Source organism: Salmo salar, chromosome 12, assembly GCF_965601325.2.
Source record: "Salmo salar chromosome 12, fSalSal1, whole genome shotgun sequence".
In the NCBI taxonomy this organism is placed as follows: domain Eukaryota; kingdom Metazoa; phylum Chordata; class Actinopteri; order Salmoniformes; family Salmonidae; genus Salmo; species Salmo salar.
In genome coordinates, this window is record NC_138302.1 from 56,018,748 (window position 1) to 56,031,025 (window position 12,278).

General features: G+C 43.3%; 2 protein-coding genes across 2 annotated transcripts in view; both read left to right on the forward strand.

The window, feature by feature from the left end:
• The first annotated feature begins 242 nt into the window (after window positions 1-242).
• LOC106565312 (uncharacterized) lies at window positions 243-5,797 on the forward strand. The gene is made up of 2 exons (XM_014132258.3): window positions 243-701; window positions 3,917-5,797. The coding sequence occupies exon 2, from the start codon at window positions 4,001-4,003 to the stop codon at window positions 4,763-4,765; it is 765 nt and encodes a 254-aa protein (XP_013987733.1). The 5' UTR covers window positions 243-701; window positions 3,917-4,000; the 3' UTR covers window positions 4,766-5,797.
• A 1,323-nt stretch (window positions 5,798-7,120) lies between these two features.
• The window catches only part of LOC106565294 (dihydropyridine-sensitive L-type skeletal muscle calcium channel subunit alpha-1), a 38,303-nt gene continuing 33,145 nt past the window's right edge, over window positions 7,121-12,278 (forward strand). The window contains exons 1-2 of the mRNA XM_045692011.2: window positions 7,121-7,640; window positions 10,232-10,337. Of these exons, the coding sequence (XP_045547967.2) occupies window positions 7,450-7,640; window positions 10,232-10,337 (297 nt within the window). The 5' untranslated portion in view covers window positions 7,121-7,449. The remainder of the gene's footprint in view (window positions 7,641-10,231; window positions 10,338-12,278) is intronic.

Genomic DNA, 12,278 nt, shown 5'->3' on the forward strand with positions numbered 1-12,278 from the left:
TGAATGAACAACAGATTTTTTTAGACAATGCTCACTGCATTAATAATAGAAGATAATAATAGAAGAATGCTGTGACATACTTATTAACCCAGCTTTTCCCAAACTCTGTCCACGCCCCCCCCCCAGCACTACACAGCTGATTAAAATCATCAACTAATGATCAAGCTTTGATGATTTGAGTCAGCTGTCTAGTGTTAGGGCAAAAACCAAAACATGCACCCTTTGGCGTCCCTGGGACTGAGTTTAGGAAACGCTGGATTAACCTGTCTAAGAGATCAGTGAAGTCTGACTTGACACAACTTAACGCAGTAAGGTCGGGCTTCTCATTGATGTTAAACTATCATTAAACAATCTAATCGCCACTGGGAGTGGGTGTATTTATAAAATACCACACCTGCGATACTTCTTTAAGCCAAAAACAATATCTTCGTCTCAGTTGATCTCCCACCCATCTCTTTGTGGGTGGGGCGTCCAGGGGTGAGAGTAGGTAATAGCTGGGATCCACCTCCCACCTGACACACTGCTACAGAGGACACCACTATCGACCACACCACCACAGAACACCTGAGAGGAACCACACCGAGGTCCTCACCCCAGACAGAGCACCCCAGGCTGGGTAGGGTCCTGCCTGTCTCCCCCTGAGCACCTGGAGGCCTGTTACTAAATGTGGAGGACCCTGACTATCACCTGTTCGTCTGAAGGTAAGATGGAGAGAGTCGAATGAAGACATCCGCAATGGAGAAAACACATTTGACTTTCTGGAGTACATATGATTCTATGCAAATAAATTCCATGAACTGGGACATGTGACATGTAAATAATGCGGGGTGAAGATGTATTTTGTGTGGCCAGGCCACACAGTGAATATCTACAGTAAATATAAAGGATTTGTTCAATATTTTCTGTCATTAGGTTATAGCCAATGTAAAAACCAATGTAAAAATTCAATGGACATCATCGTCTACATTGTACATGATGCTTTAATATTTAATATGATCTCTTGTGTTAGGTTCTTTGATAATGTGTAGAGTATAGGTAATATAAAATAGATAGTAGAATATAGATAGTATAGATAGATCATCTAAAGTCCTATAGATATTCATGCCGTTGTACCTGTGAATAGTAAGGCATTATAACTATGCATGTATTACTGTGTATATATTCTAGCTAAGTCCTAATACTTTGAATGCAAAGACAAGCTCATCATACATGATTCCTCATCTTTACTTCACTCTGGGGTAGTTTTTCCCCAAGCACAAGGACACAGCATGCCGATGGTGGTGTGTGTGTCTGTGTTTGTGTCTATGGGTCTGTGTGTGTTAATTTTCACTTCAAAAGACATATACAACTGTCAAAGTTATATACAATAACTCTCACCTTCAAATGCTTAAGTGGTTTTGGCAGACGTTCCAAACTGTCTTTGGGAAACCCAACACTGGCTTAAAGAGAGGGGAATTCCTCATCTCTCTCTCTCTCTCTCTATTTCTCTCTCTGTTGCTTCTCAGATCAATTGACTTTTGATTGAAAATAAAGTATAAGTAGGGGAGAGTGGGGTATGTTGAGCCATTTCTTACATTCAGCATCACTACATCAAGCGAAATATAGCATTCCTTCCAACAACGATATCTACATATATTTCAGGATGTTGTGTATCCCTGGAAATAATCAGAATTCATGTAAACATAACATTTTTGAAAACATAGCTTGTCGAAGGAAAGTGATATCTTGGCACGACTTAGTTAGGGACAGGGTATATTGAGCCGCCTTGTGGTAAGTGGGCTATGGTGTTCTGTGACAGTGGGGTGATGATGCTAGTAGGTCAAAGGTTAATTTATGGTATTGGGGTGTGGCATACTGTATATTTTAAATGTATGCCTACATTCCGATATAGATCTCTCTGTTCAATATCTCTTCCATTTCTTGACCAGTAATCTGGGACAAGGATGGTGTTTACATGTGCCAATTCGTACTAAGCCCATGAAACTGGTCTGCGAGATTCTTGATATAATTAGCAAGCTCAGACTCCATATCATCAGCTAAACCCTTGTGGGCCTCTGCTACTCTATCATAGCCTCTCTTTCGCACAGCTACATGTTCATTTTGTTTTTTGTCAATGTGCCTATTCAGTTTCACTATCTAGGGTTCCATCCAATTGGCGACAGATTTTCATGCACCTAATTCAAAAATATGCATTAAAACAATATGAACATTTTCACACCAGATTGACTTGTTGCGGATATAAGGCTGTGCGTGATGTGGTAGTGAACATACAAATAACTTTTGCTGTTAAATTTCCATGTACTGAACAAAAAAAATACAACTTAAATGCATTTTCAACTCTACTGATGACTTTGTCACGAACAATGTTGCTTTATAACGCTAATGTGGCCACTCTGGATTGGTCTTTGCATGCTCACCAACAGCTTGCTCCTACAGTATGGGTGTAGCCTGGATTATGAGATTATTATGGACAAAAGAGCAAGAATTTTTATTTGTCTAATGGCAGCCAAGCTACAATCATTATGTCATCAGAATAAGACCCTCAATATTTATTGGAAAAGAGCAAGAAGTTCTTCAGCGTTTTTAGTCATGAATCTTGTTCTGGAGGCAGCTCTGCACTAGCTGGCACATAAGATCTGATTTTTAAACCTGACCCTAACCTTGACCCTAAGCTTAACCACACTGCTAAGCCAAATACCTAACCCTAACCTTAAATCGTTTTCAGGACTTTTTAGTCCTACAACAATAGCCATTTTGACTTTGCAGTTGACCTATCTACGTGGTAATCGCTCAGTTCTGCCTCCAGGAAAAGATTGCTCGCATAATTAATTTTAGAGAGGCAAAAAAATCCCACCTTGTTTAGCGTATTTTGTTTTGTCGACATTTGTAAAGTTTACCGACAAATTTGCTGTGTCCATCAAGCCTGTCGTGAAATGTTTTATCCAGCATGTACTTTACTCGCATAAAAAGGTTGGATGGAAACCTGGTTATTCAGTCGATGTTTTCCATCCCTTGTTGCTGCTCAAATAGACTTATTCCCTTTTCTCCCTTCCTTGACTGCTCTCTCAAGAACTTCAAGCACGGCTAGAGCCCTGCTTGCTTTACGTTTCTATACACGGGGCATGATGATGTCTGCTCTGTAACAATAGAAATGCACTATCTTGAGTTCATATGCATGACACATTGCAGGCATACTATGCATATTATGCATAAAACGGACCAAATCTAATCATAATTTATATGGGGTATGGTGGCCATTGGCTCAATTTACCCCATGGCCATTGGCTCACCTTATCCTAAGGCAAACATTTTGACTATATTAGCCCACACAGCTACAAGGATGCACTTCATGCTCTGTTTAGGACCTCATATTGTAGCTTATAGAGACTCCAGCTGATATATAAAGCAATCTACTTTGGTTTAGATACAAGCATCATGAAACCTATAACACAATAAATCATTTAAGTTAAAAAATTGTTTACCTAACTTGCTTACCACTTTTTTTCATGTGGTTTCTTCCTTCACAGACTCCATGAAATGATGACCTCATCCTAAATATTTGGTCACATGATACATTTTGTGTATGGTTTCCTTGAAACAAGGGGTGGCTCAACTAACCCTTTGACTCAACTTACCCCACTCTCTCCTACAATAAAGCCAGATAGTAGTCTTGGATTTGCATACTTTCAGTGTGATTGCAAATGCTCTGATTTTCAGGTTACGGTAAAGATCTTCCTTTGGTTTCTTAGCACAAAGTGCAGCTATCTAATCCCTTACCTCTGAAGTGTATATGGCCTCATTGCATCTTTAAATACATGCAACAGTCCTTATTATCTTCAAAACCTCCTGTGTTTGATTAGGGCGGCTCATTTAACTAAGTTCTAACCTTTCATCCGGTCTTAATTCACTTCCACAGATCTACAAGAGGAGAGTGTTTGATGATGAAGCTCCACCTTGTTTCTCCTTCTACTTGAGGCCAACAAGTTCAACAGAAAACTGGATGCCACAAGTGGAGGAAAGTTACAACTCACTCGCTGCTCCGATCCCTTATCCATCCATTTGTCTTAAGAGTCTCTCTCTCTCTGTCTGCACCATCACCATGAGTGCTGTCTTCTCCCACCCCTTCGTAGACCAGCGGCCCACCTACCTAAACAGAGGCAGCAGCCTGCCGTATGGTCTGTCTCCCTCTAGTGGCTACTCTGAGAACCGCCCAAACACCCACTCCGACCACCTCCACTCTGGCTCTGACCCTCTGGCCCACACAGTGCCCTTCCTCCTCTACCCCACCACAATGGACCCTGGAGGCCTCTATGAAGCCTCGTTCCGGGGCCCTGGAGGCCCCAATCTCCTCCCTTACTTGTCCCCATTCCACCACGGGCACTTTGGGGTGTACGAGTGCCCTTTCGAGCCAGCGTTCATCCAGAAGCGTAACGAGCGGGAGCGTCAGAGGGTGAAGTGTGTGAACCAGGGTTATGCCAAGCTGAGGGACCACCTGCCAGGGGCTGCCAGTGAGAAGAGGCTCAGTAAAGTGGAGACACTGAGGGCAGCAATTAATTATATTAAATACCTGCAGGGACTGGTGGAGGGGCAGGGGAAGGGCAGAGAGGGGTATGAGGGGGGACAGGTGTGCCACAGCCCCAGTTCTGCCCACTGTAGGACGGAGGACTCGGACCACAGCAATGGGGGGTCACCTCGCTCTCTCTCAGACTCCTCCTCTTCCTCCGCGGGGATAGACTGTGAGGAGTCAGCGGGCTCTGGGACCTAGATGATTGTGGGTAGTGTAGTTTGTGAGCAAGACTGTGGCTAGACATTTGTGGATTGAGGTAGGACTTCCCTCTCTCCAAGGACTGCTCACGAAACATCAAACCCTGAGCACAAAGATATATAATTTAAGATTTTTCAGTAGATACTATGTTATGTATTGTCAATGTGTCTTGTTTTTTTGCCACTAAAATGTTTTACCAAACCACTTTCAGAAGCTGATTATGTTAAAGAAGATGTCATGAACACTTCAGATTTGAAGATTAACACCTGAAACTCAGAAAGCAATCCCAGCTAGCACATAACGTTCTGAGAACAGCTCTAAGTTTTTAGAGCTTGGTGAGACCGTGGTTGTCCTATGGTTATTTTGCACACAACCTTCCATCAACCTTTTGGGAATGGTGCATAGTTGTTTGGCTTTGGAATAGTCTCCGCTAATTTAAGGAACTTGATTAAAAAAAATCGTAGTATTTCATTACTTTAAAAGAAAGTTTCCGAAATGGTCAAACAGGGTTACATTTCATTTAAATGTTGGTAATTATCTTGGAATGTTCTCTAACTGGTTTGACATTAGGAATGTTCTCAAATAATGTTCTTAAGAAACAATGTTCTTCTGTTTGAATTTCAGTACTTCAGCATAACGTTTCTTACAGGTTTCCTCATGGTTCTATTTAAAGTCACGTTCTCGGAACAATTTGAGAACGTGACTTTAAATAGAAGAAAACTTTCCATAAAAAAAAACACAAAAAAACATTTGATGCTGAGAACATATACATTCCATTCTCGGCCTCAACAAAACTCTCTCTATCCACTATCCTGTTAAGTGTGTTCAGGTGTGTTGGCTGCGCCCACTAATTGGCCACACCTGATCTTATTGAGTGCTTTTTTTCCTTTGGAATGGGGTCTGTTTGAACAGACTAAAATAAACAGCCTTGTATGCATAAAAAACATGGCATGCTAGCTCCATCCTGGTGGCGCAGTAGACTAATTCCATGAATAGAGAAGAGAAGATTATAGGTTTGAATCTCACTAAATATTTTTTTTTTATAATAAATATGTTTGCATGATTAATGCCTAAGGAAAGGAATTTCCATGTGTCCTAATTGTGCTTGGATTTCAAGAAGTTAACCCAAAATAAGATAGCAGTGTTATTAAAAGACTTTCAGTGAAAGTTTTAAGGAAGTTATTCAAAAACCTCAAAATAACCAATAATTTCAGTTCTCAGAGCGTTAATAAAACCTCCCAGGAAAAATTTCAAGGAACCAGAGTAAAATGTTCTCAGAACCTCTCTGCAACCTAAAAAAGAAACATTCCCAGAACAGTCAAAATGTTCACTTCTGTTCTCAGAACGTTTAAAAAACGTTCAGTTCCTACAACCAATGTGAAACTAAAAACATACTTTTCCACAACTTCCAAGGAACCAAATGTGTTAATTGGGATGAATTCAAGTACGCAATGTTTATTGTGTTTCAAAATGAGAAACTGACTATTGTAGCAACACGTTATTGTTATAAAAAAAAATGGTATTTCCCAAAACAAACTGTAGTTAATTGTATTACAGCGCATGACATCTTTTGGAAATTTCAGGTGATATTAAGTCACAACTTTTCACGAATACAGTTTTTGGAAAAGAAACAGATTCTACAATGGGACAACTGATATTTGGATGCAATTGTTTTGTGGGGTTAGACAGTATTCATAATGGTGTTAATCTAGTTAGTCTAATTTGTAGTAAAACTGTAGTTCACCATAATTGTGCTTAATCCTCATACCTGGGGCCTATCATTAATGTTTGGTTGCTGTGTTTGGGTTCTATGAATACAAAGCCTTTCACAAACCCTGTTATATAACACAAAGCATTAGGCAGGATAGAGCACAAATTGATACCATAAATAGTATTTGTTTCATCATAAGAGTCACCAACTGTTGACACAGATCTCACTGGCAATAATTCACAGACACGTTTCCCACCATCGACTCCATTCCATGGTGTTAACTCTGCTCCCAAACATACATGTCAGAGGTCGTGAAGGGTTAGGTCAACCAATGAGGAGACACTCCAACTCCGTCGGGCATTGTAGTAGCCATCGTGTCTGTGAAGGCCAATAAAAAATGATTGAAAGTCAAATAGCACAACCAATGTCGGGGGACTCAGTGTTACAACCAATGACAGGACATTACTCCAACCCTGTTACCCAATGACACGATACTACTATAGGGCCGACAACAAGATAGTATATGCCTTACGCTGCCTTAACCTTCACTCTTGGTAAATGTGCCCCCCCCCTCCCCAGAATGACACTCATTGTCTATATTTATTCTCTCCGCTGACCAACTGTTCCTCCAACCAATACACAGGCACAGGTCTGTCATCTCAGAAAGGGAGAGAGAGAGGGGGAATGACCGAGAAAGAGTACAGGGAGATATAGACAACAGAGAGGAGAGAGGAGTGTTGTGGAAGAAATGAGTGCCTACCCAGCAGGTTATGAAGAGGACTAGTTGGACCTGGACTAGTTGAGCAGGTGAATTGCTAGCTGACCTGGTGGAATACAGCACTGAAAGCAACCATCTTCACTTGGGCCAGTATCTGGACGACCAGGTCAAGTTGGGGGTACAATAGCTGGCTGGCTGAAGAGGCCATTCTAGCGACCATCTTCACTTCCTCCAAATTCCCCAGGTAGAGCCAAGATGGCGGAGAGTGGCGGCGAGCCTAACCTGCAGTCCTACATTATGGACGAGGAAACTCTGAAGAGGAAGCAGAAGGAGAAGCTGAAGAAGCTCCTGGCCACGGGGGGAAACCCTCGGCCCACACGCTCCCTCTTCTTCCTCACACTAAAGAACCCCTTCCGCAAAGCTGCCATCAACATTGTGGAATGGAAGTATCCTTTAGGGGTCAGGGGTCAAGGGTCAGGGGTTAGAGGTCAGGAGGGTGTGGGAACAGGAAACGGTTGTCACTAGATAACATTGCTCAGAGTTGTGTGTAGAAATGAAGTAGCTTGGTCCCAGATCTGTTTGAGCTGCCTTGTCAACACAGCACAAACAGGCTAGATAAGAAGAGTTTGGCCATTGTCTTTTAAACCAGGAAGCATGGTCAAGCTGTTAGAAATAATGGAAGCACAGTGCGTTCATACCATAAATGTCTAACATGGCCAGATAGTGAAGCCTGTCTGTGGATTGGCAGTATAGCAAATGATTGTTTATGACATTGATACATTTGGTCTTGTATTAATGGTCATTGCAACCCAGCAGTGTTTCCCACATCGTGCCCCAAGCCCAGTTTCTATTGAGGTCATGGATAGCAACTGGGTTGTTAGAGAGTTAAGGATTTGTGTTTTTGGTGTATGACAGAGAGGTATTTGATCAGCTAATCAAATAGCTACCTAGACTATTTTCATTGCCCCCCCCCTTTTAGGCTGCTGCTACTATGTTTATTATCTATGCATAGTTATATTAACTCAACCTACATGTACATATTACCTCATTACCTCGACTAACCGGTGTCCCCGCACATTAACTCTGTACCGGTACCACATGTATATAGCCTCGCTAATGTTATTTTACTGCTGCTCTTTAATGAATTGTTTCTTAAATGTTATTTTTTACTTAACACGTCTTTTTCTTTAAACTGCATTGTTGGTTAAGGGCTTGTAAGTAAGCATTTCACTGTAAGGTCTACCTACAGCTGTTGTATTCGTCAAATGCAATTTAATTTGATTTGACTTGTTTTGAATGGGTGGTAGCAGCAGAGCGTCTGGGAACAACTGCTTCAGGGATCTGAGGAATGGCTGCCTTCGTGATGAGTCAACCCTTTATAAAGCACCTCCCGTTGACTCTCCTATTGTCTTGTATTGAATAAGGTGACAGACGGTTGGACCATATCTATGTATAGCCGTAGAGTTATAACCACTCTGATACGCTCACACATTACAGTACAACACACACGTTATAACCATGGGACACAGCCCTTACATTTTATGGTGGTCCGGTCCAATATGCAGACATGCTGAACTGTAGAGTGGCTTGAGCATCAGAGCAACAGGTCGATAACTCCGGGTTTCAGAACAACATGCAGTAGCATTAGGGTAGTGCGGAGACGACCCATATTGGGTGGTGACAGGAACACAACAGAGTACATTTCTGTTAGAATCATCTTGCAAATGCAAATTGTCTCGAGGACAAATCCACCACAGCTCAGAATCACAATTTAACCGTGTGCGTGCCATAGAATCCAAGGTTACAGTTCTGTTTTGGTAGTGAGTAATGACTGTGGCTGCAGTAATGATTCACTGAGATGTTGTTATAATCCAGGGAAGCTGTTGATGGACATTTTTTGACATGTAAAATATGAGTTTGTTAAAGCGGCGGTGTGATGATATTCCTGGGGACGGACGGACAGCTGTCCTCCCACATCACAGCCTAAAAACAGACGCGCTAAGCTAAGAGAATGCTGCCTCAGACACAGACTGGTGGTGGAATTGGGTACTGCAGTCTGAGTGGGGAACAGCATGATGACTATAATATTTGTTTTATTTAACTAGGCAAGTCAGCTAAGAACAAATTGTTATTTACAATGACGGCCTAGGAACAGTGGGTCAACTGCCTTGTTCAGGGGCAGAACGACAGATTTTTACCTTGTCAGCTCAAGGATTCGATCTAGCAACCTTTCGGTTACTGGCCCAACACTCTAACCACTAGGCTACCTGCCACCCCCTATGAAGTTGTAGTTGATTATCCATGGTATTACCCTGATTAAAGCTTTGTACTATTACGCACCCAGGAGTGCAACATTGCACAGCATTGACCTTTTGAATGTGCTGTACTGAATGGATCCAGATATTTGAACTCGCCACCATCTTTACCACAGGTGCCTACATAAATAGATCCGATTATCTTCTAACTGACCCATTGTTGGCCTCAAATGTCTTCCAGTGTGTTTTCGATACCCTTGGCTATATGGGGAAGTCCCTATTGAGGGGTTCCACACCCTGTACATTAGTTAAACTGAAAGAGACTCACTTTATTGACGTGTTTGACATTTTGTGATTCAGATGCATGGCCAAGATTGCTAGTTATGGTTACTCTGTAACAATAGTTATCCTGTAACTGATACAAAACTAGCACGAGCGCTAGTTTCCTGTCACATGAAGTCTACAGTGGCATGTTAAACCATGCACCTTATGGTTATTTAGATAGTGAACATCGTCTAATAGGTGGGTGAGGTTGAAATATCTCACTGAGATCCATGTGTACTTCCTGTAGGCATTGAATGGTGGAATAGCTATCCATATCCATCCATATCCATCCATATCGTTTGGTTAAGTAACATCAGTGTTTGAGTAAGAAAGGAAAATACCCCACACAGTATCTAATGGTATATTTTAAAATTAGATTATTTCCTACACCCTGCAGTTCTGTAATCTGCTGGATGTGTACAATGTCGCTTGAACCTTTCCTGAGCGTTCCCCTTCAGACCGTTTGAGATCATCATCCTGCTGACCATCTTTGCCAACTGTGTGGCCCTGGCTGTGTTCCTGCCCATGCCTGAGGAGGACAGCAATAACACCAACAGCAACCTGGTGAGTCTGGACCCAATACACACCATCTCATATGGATTGAAAGTGATGGAGATCGTAATACTGCTAGTTGTGGTTTAATTCATTTAGGTTGAGAAGCAGAGTTCTACTTCAAATACTTGTTTTGATGTCTCACTATGGGATTTGCTGTCGGAAATAGACAGGTCAAGTGGCGAATGAGGTGAGCCCCTCCCTCTTTATAAGGTGCCACTCGCCCCACCCTCTGGTCATTCTCACTTTCTTCCTTGCGAAGATCCCTACGCTCTCTGAAGCTCTCCTCAGCACGACTTGACCCCTGTCTTCTTGCTTAACTGTTCTCAGGTGAACTGCGAGGTTACGCTGCCAAACGTAGGACCTCAGCTCTCGCCCTTTGTGTTGAGTACTGACCGAAAGGAACGTTTTTGCTTAGAATAGAATTCTAATTATCCGGTTGCAGCCAGCGTCACATGGCTAGCTACTGAGACTTGGCTTGCGCAAGCCACAAGGCCTAGCTAATCCAGCTAGCTCGCTGCAAGGCCAGCTAAGCACCACTAGCTTTTCTACCTGCAAGGGTAAAAATGGCTAGCTCTCCTCTCTCGTTTAGCTCAACCTGTGTTCACTCGTTTTGTGTTGACTAAACGGACCAATCCAGCCTCACAAGCGTGGCGGTCAAGAGACTGCCACGCTTGTGGTCACCAACAGACTATGCTGCAACACGCTTTTCTTCGTGTTAGGTGAACACTAGCTAGCTAAAACTAGCTTCGCAGCTACACACAGCTAGCACTCTCTTAACCCGAGTTTACAAACTTTTTGTTTTCTTCTCTGAGTGATGTAACCTGCTGCCTGAGCAGGGCCGCTGCCAAAGCACCGCACACCGTGTCCATGCAGGGCCATGATTGCAGTCAAGGATACACACTCCTTGTGTATCAACTGCTTGGTGGTTGAGCATGGCAAAGCAGCACTCACTAACCCTGAGTCCTGTGTACGTTGTAGGAAGATGCCTAAGACCTGCCTTAAACAGACTGTTCTCCCTCACAGCCTGGGGGCAATAAGGCTAACTCTCAACCCCAACCCTCCTGGGCTGAGGTTATGGATGGTTTTGAAGTCCTAGCAGTTGGGAAGGGGGAGGGGACATCGCAAGGCCCTCTAGCACCCTAAGCAAAGCATCTTTTCCCAGACAAAAAATTTCCGGCTCATCGACACCTGCAGGCGGGCAGCGACCAGGCTCAATATTGAGTGGCCTGCATCCCCTAGGGCGCGAAAGGGACTGGCTCAATAGGAGGTGGACTGGCTCAATGGGAGGAGGCTCCTTTCTGACACCGTCTCAGGGAAACAACTCCTCCCAGCAGGTGGAAGGCAAACGCAACTGGGTCAAAACCCTGTCTTGCAAGGTACTCACCAGACACTTAGTCGGAATGAACATGAAGGGCAAGGAGAAGCTGGGTTTTAGCAAGCCCAAGGTATGCATGGCTCAACCGGTGGTTGAGCCATCCATACCTCGGCATTGTCTGGCACTACTCTTCCTGGAAACACGGAGTGCTTTTCTGCCTCCATCTTCCAGAAGGTGTACGTGTTGACGGCACGTTCAGTACGGGCGTTGAACGTTATGGCCATACTGATGGCTTATCAGAATGATTTGAGATTGGCAATCTACTAGCCATTGGCACAGCCAACTCCAACTTCTGGGAGGAGATCTGTGTTGTAGCAGACCTTAACCTCCGGGCCTCCAGATTCACCATAGAAGGCTGTGGGAGTGCCATGAGTTTCGCTGTGTCGGAGGAGAGAGCCCTATGGTTAAAATTGTCCATCTTGTTGGACAAGGAGAAAGCAGATTTCCCTGATGCTCTGATTGAGCCTAAGGAACGGTTTTGGCCGGCTATCACCGCCATGCAGCAGAAGTGCGAACATTGAAAGAAAGAGGGCGAAGCCTTCAACTTCTGCCTGTCCTGCAGATCCGGGTACCGT